The 24,051-nt window shown below is 42.0% G+C and overlaps 1 protein-coding gene and 1 pseudogene across 1 annotated transcript; one reads left to right on the top strand and one right to left on the bottom strand.

Moving 5' to 3' along the window:
* Positions 1–920: 920 nt before the first annotated feature.
* Positions 921–15,988, top strand: LOC136530026 (protein GAMETE EXPRESSED 1-like; annotated as a pseudogene).
* Positions 15,989–16,120: 132 nt separating this feature from the next.
* Positions 16,121–23,801, bottom strand: LOC136530010 (lysine-specific demethylase JMJ21-like). The gene is made up of 16 exons (XM_066523041.1): positions 23,544–23,801; positions 22,471–22,578; positions 22,272–22,327; positions 22,020–22,162; positions 21,703–21,900; positions 21,424–21,623; positions 20,914–21,013; positions 20,243–20,827; positions 19,718–19,840; positions 19,280–19,360; positions 18,883–19,190; positions 18,484–18,720; positions 17,553–17,637; positions 17,297–17,477; positions 16,785–16,959; positions 16,121–16,434 (listed from the first exon to the last, which is right to left on the bottom strand). The coding sequence occupies exons 1-16, from the start codon at positions 23,672–23,674 to the stop codon at positions 16,257–16,259; spliced, it is 2,889 nt and encodes a 962-aa protein (XP_066379138.1). The 5' UTR covers positions 23,675–23,801; the 3' UTR covers positions 16,121–16,256.
* Between the last annotated feature and the right edge of the window lie 250 nt (positions 23,802–24,051).

The following is a 24,051-nucleotide window of genomic DNA, read 5'->3' as shown; positions in this document are numbered from 1 at the left end:
CTTGCGGCACAAGTTAGCGCCGAAAAGTATTAAATATAGATTAATTACGAAACTAAATGTATAGATTAAAATTGAGATTAATTTGTAAGACGAATTTTTAAGTTTAATTAGTTAAGTGTAGTGCTACAATAAACATGTACTGATGAATGATTAATTAGGCTAGATTTAAACACCCCTTAACTTAACTAACGCTTCCTTGCCGGAACGGCACCTAACAAGACGACAGGAGATCTACAACAAAAGCCTGATCGGCTTGGCATCCATCCCATATTCCCAAACCCTAATTACCCATAGGAGGAGTACCTTGCTAATCGCTTCGTTGTTCGTTTGTGCATGTTAGTGTGAGTGGGTCTCTTTCACCGTACCTGTGGTGTCAAAAGCTCCCAACCGACTCTGTTTTCTTGGAAATATTTGATTGGCTTTCCCCCAATGAATGTGAGCAGCCAAGAAACACAGTTGACAGTTGTGACCGCGACTACTTAAGAGGAAGTCATTCACACCGCAGGCCCCCTAAGTTAGCCGGAACTTATTCCTCCGTTTCTTCAACACTACTTTAGCCGTACTTTTCAGTAAACGAATAAACTGTCTTGTTCGTTTAAGTTTATTCAGCACTATTTTTCACAACAAATCAGCATAAGCCAAATCTCGTCTAGTTTTGTCCATTCTGAAATAACTAGCTTTTGTTTTGAGGAACATCTGAAATAACCAATATCAAGAGAAGGCTCTAGCTTGATGATGCGATTTGGTTGTTATAATCAATCCATAAATATGAGCGTAACAATCTGTATCAAATGAACGGTTTTTGATGATACCCTTCTCTGTTCCTGGCAGGGACTGCGAACGACTGACCCGCTCATTTTAAGCTGCCAAGATATAAAGATCACTTATTGTCGGCGGCAAGATCAATTACCAGTAGAATCATGTCAAGAAATGTGTGGTCCGTGCTGGTAATTTTGATCTGCCTCTTGGTTTGCCCTGTGAGAATCCGTGGGTTCTCATGGAACATCTTCTCCTCCTCGTCTGCGGCCACGGGCGGCGAATGCGCTCCGATGATGGAGCTGGACGGCACGGTGGTCGACTTCGCCCCGGACGGAGCCAATGACCCCAGAGGGCTCAAGTTGCTGGAGAACGCGCGGAACAAGCTCGCCGGGCCGAGGAACCAATTTTTTTTTAGCCTTTTTTTTTAAAGTTTCTCACAAATATAACCTTGGAGGTATGCTTTCAAAATCTGGACGCTTAGCTCGGCGTCATCGTTGGTGGCGCCGAGCTTACATGTCTCGGCACCATAGATTTTGGCGCCTAGGTATTGGACTCGACGCAGACGTGGCGGTGACTTGGCAGGCACCTTGACGCCGTAGATCTTGACGCCGAACTTGGCGCCATAGATCTTGGGGCCGAGCTTGGCGCCGTGGTTATTGGCGTCAAGCCCTGTCTTACGTTGGCGTCAAGCCCTGTCTTACGTATGGACCCTCCCTTCCTTTCTCTCTTCCTCTCCTCTACCGCTCCCGCGCCCCCAACCAGCGCCGGCCCCCGCGCCCGCGTCGGCCCGGGCAGTGCCGGCCGCCCGCGGCCCCAGCCTGCTCGCGCCGCCTCGCCGCGCGGAGCGCCGGCCGTCCCGCGCCCGCGCTGGCCGCCCCTCCCGGTCCGCGTCGCCTTGTCCGTCCCGGATCGCCACGTCCGCCGCGCGCATAGGCGCTCCCTCCGGCGATCCCGGCCACGACATGGCCCCTGCTCCCAGCGCGCCGCGACCTCGCTGTCGATCCCGTCCTTTGCGTCCCCGTCCTGCTCCGGTCCCGACGTTCGCGTCCGCTTCGCATCGTTGCATTGATTTGAACAGGTAAAATTTTTTAATATGCAATGTAGGTACTTAGTTTGCTTGAATTGTAGTGCTACTTTGATTATTTGGTAGTTTCTAGTAGATTTGATGATGTAGGTAGTTGATTTAGTTAGTGAGATAGATATAGTTAGATAAATATAGTTAGATAGCTAGTGACATAGGTACATAGATATAGTTATTAGATAGCTAGTTGATTTAGTTAGTGAGATAAATATAGTTAGATAAATATAGTTAGATAGCTAGTGACATAGTTATTTAGGGTGTAGTTGGTTAGTATCTATTAGAGAGATACTATATAGCAGCTACTTTGCACTAAACGAACTGTATTTCAATTTTTGTTTGAACTACTAACTGGACAACCTAGTGAGCATATATCATGGAGGCACCGTAGAAAGAGATCACTATGGATATGTTAAGTTTGTTGAGATGCAAAGCGTGCCTGTGTTATTCAATGAGAAGCCTTTATTTAGTGAGTTGGTTGCAAGGGCTCGGGAGGAGCTACATTGCCATGGAGCTGATGATGATGATGACATCGTAGTGGAGGGTGTACTTCACCTAGGTCCCCCTCCCAACATCCTAAGGAAGATGATCCCAATTGGGTGTGCAGACCAGTGGAAGAACTATGTGAGATCGGCTATGAAGTGTCAGTTCTAAAGTTTGAATGTAGTTGTGCATCGGGTGTTAGTTGATCCCATCCATCATGGGCTTTCCCCACCAATGGGTCAGCAGGCATACTTCGATCCTCCTATCCCGGAACCTGATATGGATATAGAGGTTGCACCTACGGTTCTCGATGCTCAATCTGTCCCCAATGAGATAGTTGGAGATGCTTGTCAGACTCATGATGTTGTGGCAGATCCTCCTCATGAGATTCCTTTACATAGAATCGTCCGAGTAAGTGTCTTATCCGTATGGTTATTTGGAGCTTACCCCATTTCTTACATCCATTTTTTTCATTATTTCCTCTATTTTCTACTTATGTTGTAGGAGACATTCCTGACAATGTGGATGTGCCCACTGTTGCTGCGCAAGTGCACTGTGGAGATGGATTCCGTGGCTCCAATAGTATTGAAATTATGAATGATTCGGAGCCATATGAGGTGGCAAGGGCTCTTGATTCTGATGATGATTGTCCTATTGGAGAGCTGACAGAGAGTGATGTTGAGATGCTGAGGCATATCTTTCCCGACCGCCGTGATCCAAGAGTTCACGAGTTCAATGATCTTGCTCATTCCGATCAGGCGTGTGCAAAATGACGTGTTGATGAGCTCCTAAAAGCTCCTGAGGCTGGCCCTAACATGGTAATTGAGAAGGATAGGGTATTCAAGGACCTCCCTGCATTGAAGAGGTGGTTGTAGGCGTTTGCAGTGATACAAAAGAGACCTTACAAGGTCTTGCATTCATATGTAAAGCGTCGTTACATAGTTGTGTGTGACAAGGAACGCTGCTCATGGAGGGTTTGTGTAAGGAAGCAAAAGGTCACCGAAAAGTGGAAGATCACAAAAGTTGTCGGGCCACACAATTGTGCTGACCATGTGCTGACACTAAAGCATCGGCAGTTGACATCTACCCTCATTGCCAAGCGGTTGATGAGAATATTATAGGGAAAACCCAACATGAAGGTTAGGACAATTATCAGGACCATTGAGACGTTGTATGGAGGTTATGTGATAACGTATGGTAAAGCTTGGAGGGCTAAGCAGCGAGCATGGAAGATGATATATGGAGATTAGGAGGATGGGTATGAGCAGCTGCCAGTACTTTTCAATGCAATCAAAGTGGTGAATCCAGACATGCATTATGAGTACATCCTAAAACCAAATGCATGGAAGGATGGGAGACAGATATTCTTCTGTGCTTTCTGGTACTTCCCTCAGTGTGTCGAGGCCTTTAGGCACTGTCGTCCTGTCTTTTTCATTGATGGTACGTTCTTGATTGGCAAATACTAGGGCACACTTCTTATAGCCATATCCTGTGACGCGAACAACAAGTTGGTTCCTTTGGCATTTGCTTTGGTTGAGAAGGAGAACAATGACAGTTGGGGATGGTTCTTGAGGCTAGTCCGGATACATGTGGTTGGACCTGGCAGGGAGGTTGGTGTCATATTTGATAGGCACCAGGACATACTTAATGCCGTGTGAGAGCAGATAGAGGGGTATGCACCTTTGCACCATCGTTGGTGTACTCGGCACCTTGCCGAGAATCTACTCTAGAAGGATGGTGTGAAGGATAACTTTGATCTTTTTTAGCAGGCTACTCGACAACTTGAGGACAAGTACTTTCAGAAAAAGTTGAGCAGGTTAGAACCGCATCAAATGCAGAAGGTAGACAATGGCTCACAAGTTTGATGAGGGATTTGGAGAAATGGACAAGAGCTCACGACACCGGTGGATGGAGGTACGAATTTTAGTGTAGCAACATGGTGGAGTCATTCAATAAGTTGCTATTGGGGATACGTGGTATGCCTGTGAATAAAATCGTTCAATTCACCTTCTACAAGCTTATTGCCTAGTTCAATGATAGACACGCCCATGCATTGAAGTTACAGAGTGATGGAGAGATATGGGCTCCGAAACCAAAGACACACCTAGAGAAGACAAATGAAAGGGCTGTCACACATAAGGTTATATATTTTGACCACACCATATGGACTTATTAGGTTGAGCATAGGGGCGGTACAACATCCGACGGTGAGGTCTAAGAGTCGAGGATGCATGTGGTAATCCTCTAAGATTTCACATGCACTTGTGGTAACCCAAGATAGTACCACTTTCTATGTTCTCATTTGGTGGCAGCAGCTAGGCATCGCAACTTTAATATCGAGAGCAGGATACCTCACGAGTACAGTGTCGACACGCTTGTGCACACATGGAGCCCCCGCTTCGTGCCTTTCCGAGACCCTAGAGAGTGGCCTCCATATGATGGTCCAAAGTACATTATGGATCCAGCTTACCGTTGGAACAAGCATGGATCAAGGAAGAGGACGAGGCACAGGATGGTGTTGGATCAGATACCTAGAAGAACGAGGTGTGGGAGAGGAACCCCATTTCTTACTGACCCCGAGCAGTACGAGTGCGGCAAGTGCGGTAGACTAGGTCACAATTCATGCACTTGCCATTGGCAGATTAGTGAGGTGCGACTATTTGTTGTTTTTATTATTTCATATTTGTTGTATTCATTCAATTAATTATGCATGTCTCAATTTATTCTTGTAATTGTGTCAATTACTTGTATATTTCTCAGTTTATGTTTCATTGTATATTGAATTTCTATTTCATTAACTTTTTTAGGATGGCGCAATTCCACCTGCTCGACTCGGCGTACGAGGAGACCCACCGAGGATGTCTCATAGTAGAGGGGCAGGTAATAATCTATATGTCTTGTTTAAATTTTTGTGAGTATACATGTGTTCATGAAGTAACGGGAGACTATGTTTTATTCCATGCAGGACCTTCTGCTCCTTCGTCCTAGAACCCACAATGGGTTCTTGGACATGTAGTACGACAATAGGTACACACCTTTCCTGCAAAGAGCTGGCCTAGATGTCATCTCTTTTCAGGTTCGTCGTGGGTTGCCCAAGTTCAACTCAGCGGCCATAACTATATTGGTTGACAGGTATTATATTCCATCATTGCCTCCATTCATGGCCATTTGTTCATGCGTTTGCCTTTTTGACATGTAATCTTGCTTTGTCTAAAATGTAGGTGGCGGTCGGAGACTCACAACTTTCACTTGCCTTTAGGAGAGATGACAGTCGTGCTCTAGGACTGTCAGAATATGCTAGGTCTAAGGATTCACGGCAACGTAGTGACTAGGCAGTGCAGGTCAAAAGGTTGGAGAGCACAAGTAGAGGCCTTCCTTGGGCGTGATGTTGGCGAGCAAGGGGCTCGTAGTTCTAGAGTTCTAATCTCCTGGCTCCGGCAAGAGTTTGCACAATGCCCCGAGGAGGCAGATGAGGAGACAATTGGGTACTACTATAGGACGTGGATCCTACACCTGATTGCCTATGTTCTCTTCCCCGACGCCACGGGTGACACTACGTCCTAGATGGGGGTCCACTGCCTCACTGACTGGGACCAGGTGGGTCAGTATAGCTAGGGCTCTACAGTGTTGGGTTTTCTTTACCGGTAGCTTTGTGAGGCGTGTCGTCAGACTTCGTCCTCATCGTCACTTGGTGGATGCATGTACCTGCTCCAGTTGTGGATGTGGGCTCGTCTACCAGTTGGCCGTCCCAAGGTTCTGGCTAGTTGTGAGTGGTTCCTAGGTCAGCCTCCACGTCGGCAGCCAACGTGGGTGTACCTTTGGGACCAGGTTAGGGTCCTGCACGCGAGGTTAGAGCGGGCGTACATTAAATTCACGAACAAGTTTGATACGCTCACGTCGTCTAGTGTAAGTAAATTTTATTTCCCATGCTGGTTTGAAATAGTTTAGTATAGCATCTAACATCTTATTTGGACATATTGCAGGTGTCGTGGAAGCCGTATGATGGAGAGGGGGCACTTCCTTTTCAGTTGAGCAAATCTTCGATCTACAAAGGAAAGTTAGCAGCGGGTACAAGGAAGACGACGACAACAACAACAACAATGGTGCAAGTTCATAGGAGGTACTCTGCAATAATCCATATTGCACCTGCTCTAATCACAAGAACAAGGGGCCTCCACTGTCACCCCCGCTACCACCACCACCAACAATAGGAGGCTACTATGGAGAAGGTGCAACATAATTTACTATATGGCCATACTACTAGGATGACCCTATCTTATTCACATGGTACATCCATGTGTTTGTTGTTTGGTTTAATTACCTAAGGCATGTTAGGTTTAGTCGAAGAAACTATATACCCTTGTTTGGTACATGTTCTCACATGTCATTTCTTGTGCTTGTTGTTCACTTCAATTATCTAAGGCATGTTAGGTTTAGTTTGGGACCTCTGTACCCTAGTTCGGTACATGTTCTCACATGCCATTTCATATGTTTTGTGTGTTGAATTATATAATGCCCTACTTCGTTAGGTTTTGTTTGTAGCACGTGATCATATTTCACTACGTCCACAATATTAAACTGAATATTATGACCACAAATGATGAAAACAACTACATAATGAAAAGTCTAATACTATGACATATTAAACAACACAATAATACTAAAAGTACGTGCCGACAAACTAAATAACGCAATACATGACCTAAGCATGCCCATACTTAGGCTGTGTTTAGTTTGCGAATTTTGGGAATTTGGCTACTGTAGCACTTTTGTTTTTATTTGGCAATTAGTGTTCAATCATGGACTAATTAGGCTCAAAACGTTCATCTCACAATTTTTAACCAAACCGTGCAATTAGTTTTTTTTCGTCTATATTTAATGCTCCATGCACGTATCGCAAGATTCGATATGATGACTACTGTAGCACTTTTTTGGGAAACTTTTTAGGAACTAAACAAACACTTAAAGTGCATTACATGACAACACAATGAAAAGTTCAACAGTAGACAATATTGTTCATGAATAAACCATAGAACAAGCAAGTAATGGAGACTACTGAGTGCAATGGGGCCACTTTCCCATCCTCAGGGCATCAGGATTCTCCTTCATCACTGCTTTCGCTCAGCGTGTACGCTCAAGCTTCTCCCTCTCATCTCTGTACGCAGCAACACGCATCCTTTCCTCCTCTTCCTTGTGCTCCTTTTTTGTAGCCTCCTCTTCGCGTCTCTTCTCCATCATCTCCTTGTCCTCTGCCTCCCACCGCAATAGTTTCTGCATCAATTCCTTGTCTTCATGCTTGATCTCAGCGTCGATCCACTGCTCAAAATCACAGAGCGGTGGAGGGGTCTGTAAAAAATGCAATTGTTACAAAACAAAAAAATCATGTAAGATGTCATATGACACAAACATCAATTCATAATGCGGCGCTGACGAAGTGTAGGCTCAAACGCAAAATTGGAACACGTCCAATATCTCTGCCTATACGTGTCTTCTTCATCAGACTTGGCTACCTTGCAAGGATCATCGCAAAAGCACATGGGCACTGGAACACCACTAGGCAGAGGCAATGGGTCGAAGGCATTTCCGGTCATCCAGCCATAACTACAATTTAGCCATTTTCGTTCTAAGAACCAAAAGCAATTAACATTAAACCCTACACCTAGGGCTCTCCATTTGATCCACAACAATGAACCCATATCATAACAACGTGCGCTGAGGTTACCTTGGTTTGGTAGCTTTTTCACACCTTGACATCCTATGGTTGTATAATATAAATATTAAAATTTCATGAAATCCTAAGTAATGACGATTCTTAAGTTGAAAAATCTGACTAATATATATTGAATCGATTTGAAAAAAACTAGGAGGGAGCGAGGATACCTTGCTCTTGAAGATCTACGGATCAAATCAAAGTTTCCAAGGTCTAATATGCCGATTCGTGAGGTAGGGCCAAGTGGGGAGAAAAAAAACCGAGAGGAGAAAAAAAAACCGAGAGGGAGGAGAAAGAAGAGGAAGAAGGCTCGGGCAGGAAGGTTGGGCGTTGGGTTAAAACACCACCTCGGCGCCATAGATCTTGGTGCCGTTCTCGGCGCCAATAACCACGGCGCCAAGCTCGGAGCCAAGATCTATGGTGCCAAGGTGCCAGCCAAGTCACCGCCACGTCTACGTCGAGTCCAAGACCTAGGCGTCAAAATCTATGGCGCCGAGACGTGTAAGCTTGGCGCTACCAATGATGGTGCCGAGCTAAGGGTTCAGATTTTGAAAACATACCTCTAGAGACATATTTATGAAAAACTTTCAAAAAAGGGCTAAAAACAAAAAAAAAATTAGGGCCAAGAAACTGCTGGTAGGAGGCATACCGGAAGCTCTTCGCTAGCTACGGTGAGATCATGGCCGACAAGGAGAGGCAGTAGCGCTTAGCATGGCACCTCGGCAGCTGCTTCCAGGAGGACTCGGGGCGGCTGCCCTTCCCGTCCTGCGCAGAGGGCTCCAAGATGGTGCACTGCCGCAAGCGGCTGAGTGAACCAGAAGGCAAGGTCTTCCTCGAGTTCTTCTTGGAGACCAACACCCTGTGCCACCAATTGCAGTAAGTTTAGTTTTGTCTCCTGGCTTTCAATTCAATTGCAGATGATATGCTTTCTGTACTGAACTTTTTCTTAACGCAATTTTCTATATTACTGAGACTTTGAACTTAAGAGAGCCAGAGACGACGGGCAAGAGATACACTTGGGCTAATTATGCAGAGGTTCCAACTTATAAAAAGTTAGACCACATTTTAGTAACAACGGATTGGGAACAAAAATTTCCACTAGCCTCTGTTGAGGCACTTACCCGAGAGATCTCAGATCATACACCTCTTTTATTAGATACCGGAGAACCATCTCACAGAGGAAACGTTAGGAACTTTAAATTCGAGCTAGCGTGGTTGACAAGAGATGGTTTTTTTTTGTGTTGGTTAAGGCTGTGTTTAGTTCGCGAAATTTGAGAATTTGGCTACTGTAGCACTTTCGTTTTTATTTGGCAATTAGTGTTCAATCATGGACTAATTAGGCTCAAAACGTCCGTCTCGCGATTTCCAACCAAACTGTGCAATTAGTTATTTTTTCGTCTACATTTAATGCTCCATGCACGTATCGCAAGATTCGATGTGATGGCTACTGTAGCACTTTTTGGAAAACTTTTTGGGAACTAAACACAGCCTAAAGAGGTTTGGGAATCTGAGAATAGGGGTACGTCACCTATGGAGAAATGGCAAAACAAAATTAGAAGGTTGCGACATTTCCTTAGAGGTTGGGCGAGGAATTTATCCTCACAAAATAAGAAACATAAACCTAACTTGTTGTCTAAGATAGATGAGTTGGATAGAAAAACGAAGATATTTTTGTTGTCACCTCATGAATAGATCTTAGACATCATCTCAAAGGGCAATTAACTAAGTTGTTGAGAGAAGAGGAGATCTATTGGCTCCAACGATAAAAAACAACAAAGTTATTGCAAGAGGCTGATAATACTAAATACTTCCACCTAGTAGCAAATGGAAGACATAGGAAGACAAAAATTGTACAACTAGAACAAGAAGAAGGAATTGTTGTTGGGCATGCGAATCTGAATAATTATATAACTGAGTATTATAAAGGACTATTTGGACCTCATACACCAAATTCTTTCTCGATGGACGAGACTTTGAGGCATGACATACCTCAAGTGTCGGAGGGGGAGAATGAGATGTTGATAGCTCCATTCAGCGAGGAGGAGGTTAAATTGGCAGCTTTTGACATGGAACATAACAAATCACCTGGTCCGGATAGCTTTCCTGCCGATTTTTATCAATTTTTTTGGGAAGTTGTAAAGCCGTACTTAATGAATCTTTTTCATGAATTCCATGCAAGGAGACTGCCCATTCATAGCCTAAACTTTGGGATTATTACTCTACTACCAAAATCTTTGATGCGGCTTGAATACAACAATATAGGCCAATTTGCTTGCTAAATGTGAGCTTTAAGATTTTTACTAAAGTGCTAAATAATAGAATTTTGAAAGTGGCGGACAAGTTGATAGGTCCGTCACAAATGGCCTTTATTCCAGGTCGTTATATCATGGAAGGAGTTGTCATGTTGCATGAAACGATTCATGAGTTACATAGGAAAAGACAAGACGGTGTGATTTTAAAATTAGACTTCGAAAAAGCGTATGATAAGTTAAAGTGGCCTTTTATTCAACAGGTCCTCAGAAATGAAAGGATTCTCACCAACTTAGTGTGATTGAATTTCAAAGGTCATGTCTAGAGGAAGTGTTGCAGTAAAGGTCAATGACAATGTAGGTCATTATTTCCAAACTAGGAAAGGAGTGCGGCAAGGGGACCCGTTATCCCCTATTCTATTTAATATAGTGGTCGTTGATATGCTGGCTATCCTTATTTCACGAGCTAAAAAGCAGAATATATCTGTGGGGTCGTTCCGCATTTGGTTGATGAGGGACTTTCAGTTCTTCAATATGCAGATGATATTGTCATCTTTATGGATAATGACCTAGAGAGGGCCAAAAACATGAAGCTTTTGCTTTGTACTTTTGAGCAGTTGTCGGGACTCAAGATCAATTTCCATAAGAGTGAACTATTTTGCTACGGAGCAGCCAAAGCGAATCAAGTTGATTATGTACAAATTTTCGGGTGTGATTTGGATTCGTTATCATTTAGGTATCTGGGTATTCCTATGCATCATAGAAATCTCATGAATAAGGCTTGGAAACATGTTGAAGAACGTTTTCCAAAGAGGTTGAACTGTTGGAGAAGTAAGATGTTGTCAGTAGGAGGGAGGCTAGCCTTGCTTAACTCTGTTTTAAGCGGTCTCCCCATGTTCATGCTTTCCTTTTTTGAATTACCTAAAGGGGTTTTGAAGAAGTTGGACTATTTTAGGTCACAGTTTTTTGGTAGAACGATGAACATAAGAAGAAATATAGATTAATGGGAGGTAGTTTGTACACCGAAAGATGGGGGGTTGGTCGTCTTAAATTTAGATGTTCAAAATAACTGTCTCCTAAGCAAATGGCTTTTTAAGTTGCTAAATGGAGATGGGGTTTGGCAACAATTACTTAGGAATAAATATCTATAAAACAAGACCCTAACATAGGTTCAATATATGCCTAGGGACTCTCAATTTTGGGCTGGTATCATGAAGGTCAAGGGGGAGTTCCTCTCGTTAGGCAAGTTTAAACAGGTGATGGTTCTCAAGTACGATTTTGGGAGGATGCATGGATAAGAACACGTCCTTTAAAATGGCTTTTTCGTGCACTGTATAATATTATTAGGAAAAAATGTGTGTCTGTGAGAACGGTGTTGACTATGACACTGTTAAATGTGGCTTTCAGAAGATCCCTGGTAGGTGTTAATTTATAAGCATGGCACCAGGTGGTTGCAAATGTACAATTAACAAAACTGAGGGATCGCTTTGTGTGAGGGCTACATCAGAATGGATTGTTTTCTGTCAAATCCATGTACAGTGCCTTATTAGGATCCGAAGCTATACCATATAACACATTGATATGGAAACTGAAACTACCTCTTAAAATCAAGGTTTTTTGTGGTATTTGTATAAGAGAGTAATCTTAACAAAAGACAATTTAGCAAGACGACAGTGACAAGGAGATAAGAAGTGTTGTTTTTGTTCCTACGAGGAGTCCATACAACATCTACTTTTGATTGTCATTTTGCTAAATTTGTGTGGTGAACTATTCATGTTTCCTTTAATTTAACACCTCTAACTAGTGTACACATTATGTTCACAGATTGGATGAGTTTAATAGAAAACTGAAATCCAAAATTCTTGTGGGTGCGAGTGCAATTTGTTGGATTATATGGTTAACCCGGAATGACATAGTTTTTGACAAGGTCTCAGCACAATCTTATTTGCTGGTTATCTTCAGGGAGACTTTCTGGATCAGGTTCTGGTCCCTACTACATAAAGAGGAGGATCGCCAAATGATGAAGAAGATTGAGACAACCGCGATGGAGGTGTTTGTAAGAAATGATTGGAGATTCAGTAATAGAATCGTGTTTTATATGTTGCCTTGGGAAACTTTATCTTCTTCCTCTTTGACTCAAAACTTTGTTTTTGAGATTGCTTGGACTGTTGTGTTTATGCTTGTAATAAGGATCAGTTATATGCATTAGTCGATGCAGAAGCGCTGGGATATTAATATATTCTTTTTTTTTAAAAAATACTGAGCTTCACGCTGTCTTCTTTGTCTTCGTTTGATTTATTCGTTCAGGGCTGAAGCTTCAAACAAAAGACCGAGAGACTCGTCAATGACCTGACAAGGACATCGAAGTCTGCTGAGGAGAAGCTCGAGGTGATCAAGGAGAGGTCATATCAGATTATCAAAGAGTCTGGTAAAGTTCAGGACACACTGTCATCGGTCGAAATGCAAGCCGACAATCTGGCAGAGGCGTCAAAGCACGTCGGGGACCAGATCAACGACGTACTGGTTCACTCAAAGTCCATCTTTGAGCAATCCAAGGAGATCGCTACCACTCAAGCAGAACTGAGTAAAGGGCAAATGGAGATGAGGGAGCAGATTGAGGCCGGTATGGCACGTATTGAGGAATCATATGAAAGACTAGCAAATGGGATGGATAAGCTAAAAGAAGAGACTGAATATATACAAAGGGAAATTAAAAGTGCTTTTGAGTCAATGTCTTCGGAGATACAGGATTTGCAGAGCACTGCCGATGACATTGGAAGTGTTGCTGGCAAGTCACTGGAGAACCAAATGCAGCTACTGAATGGACAGACCCAGGCCATGGATGGACTGAATAAGCTCCACGGCTTTCAAGCACAAGCTCTTGAAGAAAGCAGGTATTATTATATTCGTATGTACCGTTCATTTTGTATTGTTCTTGAATATCGATAAATGCTTGCTGCATGGTCTAATAGAAAAAAGATGTTGACTAAGTTATCAATGGCAGGGAAACAATTCAGAAACTTGCACAGTTTGGCCAACGTAAGCAGGAAGGGCTACTGTCCCGGCAGGAAGAAATCCGGCAAGCTCATGAGCATCTCATCCAAAATTCTCACTCCATACTGGAAGCACAGGTTCGTTCTTATATCTCATTTTGATGATATGACTAACTTTACATGTTCGCTTATATTTACTGAACTTTTTTTCATATACACAGGAAGAGTTCAGAGCAAAGCAAGCTAACATTTTTGCTGCTCTGGACAAGTTGTACATTCTGCACAATGCTATTCTAGCCAAGTCTCGCTTCATCAACGCCTTCTTCTTCTATTGCTGCATTGTGTTCCTCATCTACATGCTCACCAGTGCAAAGCAAACGTTCAGCATCAGGGGCCAGCTCTATTTCGGTACGATTTCACTACTGAAATCAAGAACTTGTTGGGTACACTTAATCTGAATTCCCAGTTTCCCACTTATCATAAAATAAATTTAAATGCCCATCTCACTAACATTTTGCCCCGGCAGGTCTGTGCATTACACTTCTGTTGGAGATTGGGTTGATCAAACTCGGTGTCGACGACTTCGACAAGCAGTTCTGGGTCATGTCCAAGGTGTTCTTGGTCCGAATGATGTTCCTCGGCGCTGCCACTATTCAGATCCTGCACTCCATATTCACCTACAGGTAGGTGATAAACAAAGGCCTCTACTACGGTACTAGTATTACACAAATGCACATCTACACCCTCAGTGATTGGCCATAACTGCAATTTTAACTTGTGTTAATCCTTCAGGGACTACGAGGTTCTGGACCATGGGCTGCTCCAGACATTGGTGGAGAAGGTCCAGGCACTGGAGGAAAAGGCCGGCGGGAGAGCGCTGTCATACGGCTCGGAGGAGGAGGAGGAGAGCTTGAGGGACTACTCGTGGGTCTTCGACGAGCTGGCAGACGAGGTGGACAGCAAGATGGACCCAACATATGTCCTGACGCCGGAGTGGTCGCCTCCAACCCGAAGGCTCAACCGGAGGAGATCGGCGAGAATTCCATCACGATGTCGGTCTCCCGGAAGTACAATCTGCGGCCACGGAAATAGGCAACGGTCTGTTTTTTAAGTTCGGAAGGAGCTATTTTGAGTGTGGCGTCAGATGTTGACGAAAATTTTATTTACAAGATGTTCTAGCACATTTTCATGAAGGTACGATTGTGAAATAAAATTACGCTGTAAAAATCTTGTATGACTATAAACATTGCGCGGCTTTGCCGTGCCATTCATGGTGTTGGCCGGTGTATCATTGCTGATGGGGCCAGGTGAGGTGTATATTTGGTCTCTTCACTCGTTGCCCATAACTTGTCTGATTGGATCGCTTGGTTGTATATTAAACCCATGTTTTAATCAACCTAGATCCCATACCGAGTGAAGAAATTACTTAGACCAAACTGAGTACATAGTTAAGATTAATAGGAGAGAGTACTAAAATACTGCATATTCATAAGGTGAAGATATAACTGTCATGGTCTACCAATCAAATGAGATCTAGTACAACAGCAGAGTAGTTGGTCTTTGCCACGAAGCTAGAAAAGCTATTTTTGGAAGTGGTGTGATAAAATTACCAATGCAAAAACCACGGCAGGAATCACAACCTTTGGGACCAAAGAGATACTCCAGCACCACCATTGTATTTCTATTGTATTCTTCAGATTTTTACCGGTAATGCCAAATCTAGTAGTTGCAAAAATATGAATAACAGTTTAAATAATCATAATGCAAGTATGGGGGAACCGATTGCAGCTTATACATTTCTAAATCTCGAAACCTATTTCTTCACTTTCTTCATTAGAAAAAATGTTGAATGCCTTCCATCGACAGGTTATATGCGGGCCGATACAGAAGTTTAAGATACACGCAACATAGAAGTTGAATGTACAAGCAATTGTTCAGCATGGGAGTGGCTAGTTGAATCAAATATCATGAGCGTAACTTTCAAAAGAAAAAAAAATATATATCATGGGCATAAACCCCTCCTGGGTTATAGAGGGTGTGCATACGTGAAAGCAAACCCAATAGCATACACCTGATAGTGGTCTGTTCAATAAAATGATCTAAGATTGCAGTCACATTTAGGCACGATTAAATTGTTTTTTTTATAGAAAAAAGCTAATGGGCTTAGCTAGGTTGCTTGATGGATTCAGTCCATTCACAAACCACTGAGGAATGATCGATATAAGAGAAAAGTCATACACATCATCAAGTTATATGTTTGATGCATCCACTTACATTGGGCCACCAAATCAGTGATCCAAACATAATATGAATTTGATGCAACTGCATAAATGACAAAGCCTGAGGCTTTTTCATCATGGTGGCTATCCGTCTCAGGCTAATCACCTCTCTTAAATGATTATGTAGATTTTAGAAATCAAAGCCCGCAAACCAAATTGGTCTGGGCTAAGGATATTCTTGACTGATTTGTTTTTTATATTGAATGAATTGAAATCCAAATGAGAAATGACACGATTTGGTCAGGATTAAATAAACTGTCCTGTCCATGTATATGAGTGTGTCCAAATTCTTAAAAATCTGGAAGGTCTCTAGAATTGAGAGGACTTCGAGAGGCAGAGATGTTCTCCCAGCCGGCAAGTTGCTCGTTTTGGGGAAGGGGAAGAATTCTGTTATGTTTTTGCTTGTCTTACAAAGTCGTTTTCCCTTCTATGTATCACTCGCTGCTGGGATTGTTAGGCGTTACAAAGTCGTTTACAGTTTGTTTTTAATCCTGTTTTTGGCCTAGACCTTTACTCTTTCCCTTTATAATTAATATAAAAGGTTCTCTGCCAGTTTTACATAAAAAAAATATATAATTTAACTGTCCACATACTGCAGAATTATCTGCCTGCTGCCCAGGAAAATATGAACGTGCCGTGTCGAGCCTTCGTTATTTTTCTACTATTTGAAGTTACATTTGTGGGAGGAACAACATACATGTATGTTTAGAAAGGTTTGTTTGTCTTGCTGGTGTTAGTTATGCTGAGCGAAGACTCCTGGTACCGATTCAGCTCTCCCCAGACTAAGTTTTCAACGTCCTCCCAGGACGTTGCAGCCCTCAGCTCCTTCCACAAGCCGAATATGGCTCCCAAGACATTGTCCTCGTGTAGTATACAGTAGCACCTGCAAAAAAAAAAAAAAAAAAGCTAGATGAGAATGTTGCTACTGTATGCTGGCAACTCTGAGTGCATACTGGGTGCATTGTTTGTCCAAAGGGCAGCCACCATTTTGCTACTTCCACTGATGTGGTGTATCAGTGGCGCACTTGCGCATAAGAAAACATGATGGATGAGACTTCTGTTCAAAATCCTATGTGTAACACTAGTGACTTTCAAAGTGCAAAGAAATTGGAGACAGACACAACCAAACCCGTGGCAATAATCCATTGACTTGGGATATAGATATAGCAAACAGAATAGTAAAATGTACATGGAGAAAGCACTGAATTCTGAAACATGCAAAAATCTATTTACATTGCGCGATATGATGCCCTGCTGAACTTCGAATTTTGCACTGATTTGTAGACATCAGTAATTGATTCCCCCCTCAGAAGGGGAAGTTGAAAGCTCCGTAGGAATTCCTTGAGAAGGTCAGTATCACCCCGGAAAATATCCAAGTGCAGCGGAATTATGTCACATATAGGATCCCCTGCTCACACAAAAAAAGAAATATCACAATATAATTGTAACCTTCACTTCAAACTCGAAAAAAATGCACATATACAGATAATGTTTCATCTTTTTGGAAACAAAAAAAAACAATCTGAAATTTCAATGTTTCACACAACGAACCAGGCCACAGTACAGAAACCAAAGCTGTCCAGGTTCAGATTATTGCTTGATGAGGGTTATGCAAACTCCAGTTATTACATCTTTAGTTTCATCAGTCAGTGACGCATGGCACGAACACAAAATGCCTTTCTTGTGTAGACATGAAAATGTAATCAATGCTAAAAACTAAGGAACAAAGGTAATTGTCAGCTCACCGATGGACAGATCACTGAAATCAATGATTTGAATTGCATTCATTTTTTCCTGATCTGCTTCATAAACTCTTTCCCTCTCACCAGAAGAATTCAATTTTGTGATCCCCTCAATAAGAATGTTATCATCCATTATATCTGAATGTATCCAAGAGGGGCATGGGTACACCAAGTCACCATCATCCTGTTAATTCAATCAGCAAACATCAAACCTAATGCTTGACACAAGTGACAAAGAAGACAAAAAATGCAAATTTACCTTAGCAAACTTGAAGAGGAAGCCCATATTGGGAGGGAGATATTCTTCAGCCTTTTCTACTAGAACTTGTGGAACAGAGTTCCCCCTACGCAGACAAGGTAGAAAAAAAAAATCATGTTCATGTATTAAATCATATTATCAAATTGAGTAGTAACAAAAAACATCACGATTGCATATCCAGCTGAGAGAAGTCTATGCAAATCAATGCATAATTGCAACCACAATATTGTTCATGCGGAAATTTTAACTGTTAAAAACTAAATGTGATAAACCCATGATTCATCAAAGACCTATCTAACATAACTCTGGCAATGTTATTGGAAGTCCAAGTACAGTGGGTGCAAAATCATAAGTTTTTTTTTATGAACCTTTTTATACTTTGATTAAATTCTTATTTCACTCTGGTTGCAACTTGCAACTTAAGATTGAAAAATGACATGCTCTACACAAATAGAAACCAGAGAAAGAAACCATAGTGTTTTAGTGACCCCTTCAAAGATTGGTGGCACAAGACTATGAGAAGAGTTAAAAGGAGCACAAAAAAAGGAGTGAACACTCTAATTATTCTCGGCGCCTGGATTATTTGGAAACATAGAAATGCTTGTGTGTTTGAGGGGGCTACTCCTTTGGTTAACACGATTTTGTGTGAGCTGAAGGATGAGCACAGCTTATGGTGAATGGCTGGTGCGAAGAAACTGCAGGGGCTAGGGCTTACTATTGCAATCTAGGGCAGTTGAGCTAGGTTGAGTCGTGTGTGTTAGCTATGTGCAAGAGTTTTGAGTCTGTGGAATTGGCTCACTCATATTTGGTCCCCGTATGAGTGAGGATCCTGTCGAGGACCACCCCTTCTCTTAATACAATGAAACACAGCTCTCCTGCATTTCAAAAAAAAAAAGTCCGAGTAAATATGTCTCACATCATTCTCACTCACCAGTTAGCTAGGTGCTTCTTTACATTTTGCTTTCTCCTATTTAGAGTAGAGACTAGTTGCTGCCATTCAGGTAGAACCGTGGCATCATCACATGTTCCTACCAGTTCTTTCACATCATTGTTCCCAGATTCAGATACATGCTCCACAGGTGGCAGGGCTAATAGATGTATGTTTCGCAGTTGAACTCCCAAGGATGATGCAAGATGAAGAATATCAGTCTTTGACAGCATATCACGGCTGAAAAAGGGCAGGTTGACAAAGTCATGAACTCATGATCATTACACAACTATAATTTTCTTGGGAGAACAAAAACCTGTATACTTACAACAACAACAACAACAACATAGCCTCAGTCCCAAGCAAGTTGGGGTAGGCTAAAAAAAAACCCTGTATACTTACATGCGAGCAAAAATATCTCCTTTGCACTTTCTCGTAACCATGTAAGGCCAAATTGGTCTGTCTGAAACATCAGCTGAACTACTCATTCCAAATCGTTGCTTGCTCCAAAGCCCAAGAGGAAAGCAGCTGTTTGCGTAAGAAACCTCCAATGGGTAGTGTTTAACCAAAATTTCTGGTATTCCTTTTCCATTCCATGGAACTGTCCTGTAGATATCATCCTTATACTCAAGGAAGCCACTAGCAATTATCTCAGGAATGTGATTGATCAAAGGTGAATCACTTTTTTGCAGGAGATCATAGAACTCAAGCTGCAGCAGAACAATCAAGTATCACCATAACAGAAATGACATTCTGAACCACAAGAAGTTGCAAAAAAGCCAATAGCCCAATACAATACCTCTGTGCCCAAACCATGGACAGCATAAACTAATCCTCCTTCAGCATATATTTTAATCACATTGCCCGAGACAATGAAGACCTGAAAAGTTTGTAACATATGTTACAAATAACAGACATGCAAACATGCATTGCAGCTTGAAAAAGTTGAAATTATGCCATTTGAATATGGTGTTGAAATTTCACTTTCACAATTCAGATGATTTCATTTCATTGTACATCAGGGAGCAGTGACATTACTAAGCTGAAGACACAAACACATTAACAAGACATCTGAAATGTATCTGTTTCTATGTGCAATACATAAGTGTGGAGTAAGCCTTTAAAATCAATATTGTAGTACACGGCATTTCAGTGTTACCTAGGAACAGCTAAGCTGAATTGTAATTATAGTTTCTTGATAGTAGTAATTCTAACACACTAATGAGAGAGTACTTACTGGGTTGCTACCAGTGCCAACAGGAAGCTTCTCATCCTCTGTGGGTGACGGTAAACTATGGCATGCACATATCTCCTCTAAGCATGAATACCATTTGTCAACATTTATTGCAAGGCATGCACCCTGTAGGAACAAGGAGATAGTTAGCACTTGGAAAAGAACATCCTCAACAAACCTTCCGAAAGTAAAAAGTAAAAAAAAAATCCCTCTATTCTAGAATGTAAGAGAATTTAGTTTTGTTCTAAGTCAAAATTCTCTAACTTTGACCAAGTTTATAGAAAAGTGCACCAAGATCTACAACAACAAATTAGTTTCATTAAATCCAACATGAAATATGTCTTGATAGTGCATTTATTTGGTATTGTAGGTGTTAATATATTTTTCTACAGACTTTTTCAAAGTTAGAAGTTTGACTTGGGACAAAATTAAAATGTTTACATTTTGGAACAGAGGGAGTACATGATAATTACTTGCACAGAACACTGGGGACAGTAAAATTTAAAGAAACAACAGAGCAAAACACACCTTCCATATTAGTTCTCTCAGTTCAGGTTTAAGAGCCCAAAGCCTGCGCAGCCATTCTCTTGCTTCTCTCTGCCCTATTGAATTAGTTGGACTCCAGAGAGAAGAATAATGATCCCTTTCTTTCTCAAGGAATTGTGACAAGAAATCAATATCATATGAGAAATCTTGATTCTCCAAACTCTCCTGAACACCTGAGAACTCAAACGCAGAACAATGATTTATGCTATTTGAGGTTCTTACTGGTTCAGAACCTTTAAGCCTTTTTTCCTTACGACTCATATCAGGGTGGTTCCATCCACTCATTGTGACAGATGGATGGTTTTCATTATCTTTAATGAATTTTCCTGGAACAGCAAGTAAGCCAGCACGGCAAACTCCTTTGTGTCTGTGACCAGGTGCCATATCCAAACATACATGCTGAAAATTAGACTGGTTTACAAAGTTCTGTGTCACTGCAATTGTTGTCTCGAGATTCAGAACGCAATGCCACCACCCACTAGGAACAAAAATGGTCTCTCCTGGCAATTGTGTGCATTCCAATGGCTTCTCTTGTTCAGGAAGGTGTGGATAGATATCAAGCCACCACTGTAAATCAACACATGAATCTTAAATGCTCTGGGAAAAAGAATGAAAACTTTTGAGAAAAGTTAATATAGTTTTAAGAGAATTACCTGCAATGACGTCGAAGTTTCAATGTCAACATCACCGTCTTCATCATTTACATGTACTGTGACACCACCAGGCACTCTTCCTGGAGGGTACAATGCCCATCTATGAAATAAGATGGATCTTGTGAGGGAAGTATCAAATTTTATATTCATTAAAAAGTTCACATTATCCACACTAGGGACAATCAGCAAGAGTAGCAAAGTTTAACATACACATTCCATTGTCTGAAATACAAGTATGATGATTGGTGAATATAAGTGAAGTTTCAAATTAATGACTACAACAGAAATAAGCACATCAAGGGGGCAACTCTTTCTCTGTCTCTGATTTTGAAAGCTGAATAGAAGCAGTCAAAAACAAAATTCATGGCCTTAAAGCGCCACAAGTTTAGAAGTTAGCAATCCACAAGTGTAATAAGTGCACATTAAGTTGCAGGTACCAGAATTTGGAATAATTCAAGTGTTACTATTAGGTAACATTTAATAAAGATAACACAAGAAGGGGACTCCAACCTTTTTCGGCCACAAAGAAGAGTATTCCATGCACTTGTCAGTCCTGGATCAACATGCCAAGAAGCACCTGATCTCTCTGGTCCAATAATAAGCCATCTGAATGCTGGTCGTTGGTCATAATCCAAGATATCAAAAAAATCTTCTTGGAATAAATGAGGGACACTATAATCTTCAAGTAATGTTGGTGCTGATTCTCCAAACTGCAATGATTAGCCAAATGAGTTTTTCTCTGCTGATAACTTTGGTAGCAAATGAAATGAAATGATGAATACAGAATACCTTATCATCAAATATGTACAGAGGATCTTCATCATGCTGGAGTTCCATGTAAGAAACATAATCCTTTAGTTTCATTGTTATCTTCTGAGGACTTCTTTGTGATATACTGAATGGAACTTCACCAAAATCCTTTGTCAGTTGCTGCAGTGTCCATTTTGTTCTCGCAGGCCAGGTTTCAGCCAACTTCGTAAGCAAAACCTAGTATTGTAACACCAATAATATGTTTTCAGGGGTGAGTGGAACACAAGAATAAATGCAGAAAATTCAAGTGTTGTTATTAAAAATCTATATTAAACCGAAAGGTTCACATGACTTACTGGGCCTTTTCCATCATACTGAGAACGAAATTGATCCAATAAAAGGTCATCTTTCCTTTCCACATGTGCATCGTCAAAGGAAAAACTACTCAAAGTAGTAAAACATCTATACCATCTCCTGTATAGATACAAAGAATTGAACCCTGCGGAAGAGTAAGCATAAAAAGGTAGAGGATAAGAGTAAAAACAATCAGTGTCTCACCTTATCTAAAAAAAAACAGAAATGGAAAACAAAACCTTCATGTAAATTACCATCGAACTGACGAGGCTTCTGCCAAATCTCCTTGTTTTCTGAACATAGACCAAGCCTGAAAATGAAGCAATCAGTGTCTCACCTTTTCAAAATGGTCTATAAGGATGATATCGTAAATGCTAAAATTTACACAATAGAATGGCTCGCATAAATAAGTGAAACATTGCCAAATGTTGCAGGACTTGAATTTGCACATACCTACATAATGTCGTCTTCTTCCAGGAACCTTTGTATTCAAGAGGACCCCCAATTGAAAGACATTTGGTCATCCAGAGAGGTTCTTCATTACAAAGTATGTACATGACACTGAAAGTGATTTAAAAATGAACATGATTCCAAACCCTAGACGAATATTAGGTATAGATACTAGCAAGACAAGTCACTAAGAAAATATAGTATAAGGAGCCTAATTTTGTACTCACATGCGAGATCGTCAGATCAAGAAATTAATTTTGAACTCCTTAAAAATTGGGTCTATTTCATTGACCCTCAATGGATGAAACAAACCCTCCAAAATATTTGTAGTCTTTTGGTCAAGGCTGAAGGGGGGAAGGTTAGGAGCATCAACACACCTCAAGCCCTGAGAGCAGGCATTTAATTCCAAATACATCCCATGTAATGCAATTCTCAAAGGGAACTTGAAAACATATCTAGTGGATGCAGACACATTTATGCGCATCATTGGGAGGAAAGGATAAGGAAAATATTTTTCTGATTTTTTAAATATTTCTTTCTGGAGTGATCATCTTTTAATCGGTTCTCAAAATGGTCATGACCAAACAGATTCAGTGCTCGATCATGTATCATTCATTCACGATGCCTTCAAGTAAATCGATTCAGGATAGCACATAGCATATGAAAAATTACACACTGCACTTGAATCTGCAGGGTTTTTTTTTTAAAATCACGAACACTGTATAAAAATCACGCACGTGCATCAGTGAGCTGTTCCAGTTGTAGCCATGAATGGTGAATCAGAAACAGCTCGGCCGTTAGGGCACCCATCCCCAGGACTTGTCCATTTCTGCACATTTTGGCATCGATACTGCTGTGTTACGCAAGTTACCATTCCCTCACCTTTCAAAACTGCAAAATTCTGCTAGCCGTCTGACATGTAATGTAAATAAGCAAGGCACTCACGTCCCAGGACTCGGACGCGAGAATAATCCGCGATTCCGAGCTAGTACTAGCTACCACGGGGGAGCTAATTAATCGCGAAGACGATAAAACTGAAGACGAAGCGAAGGGGAGAGGTGCGGGCGGGCGGATACCTGCTAACGCACGCGAGGCGTCCGATGTCGGCGGGCGGGAGGAGGTCGACGATGGCGCAGAGCACCTCGTCGGGGAGCACGGCGAGGGCGCCCAGCGCCGCCTCTCTGCGGCCGTTGCCCGCCGCTTCCATCGCTCCCCGGCCTGGTCGCTGGCGGGTGGGTCGGGTTGAGCAGAGAGCCCGAGGAGGGGGTGGGGCGGGATCTTCAGATCGGTGGGAATTGCGCGTGGGAAACAAGCGAAGCAAGCGCGGAAGCAGGGGACGCGGTGGGGGTTATTTATCTGTAGCGGAGGGACCGGATTCGGGGTTCTGGGCGCCTCCCTTGCTGGTTTGGCGCCTGCAAACGCCGACGAAAATACGTAACCCAGTAGATGACTCGTGAACAGTAAGGCAGTCGCGAGTGATATGATGAGGTCCAAAAACACGCGGCGGAAATTGGAAATTGCCTATTGGTTGCAGAAAGAAACCGAATAAAAGCCTCGCGAAAAGAAAAGAAAAAACTAACGACA

Source organism: Miscanthus floridulus, chromosome 2 (genome assembly GCF_019320115.1).
Source record: "Miscanthus floridulus cultivar M001 chromosome 2, ASM1932011v1, whole genome shotgun sequence".
Taxonomy (NCBI): Eukaryota; Viridiplantae; Streptophyta; class Magnoliopsida; order Poales; family Poaceae; genus Miscanthus; species Miscanthus floridulus.
This window is presented reverse-complemented; position numbering and strand designations above follow the sequence as displayed.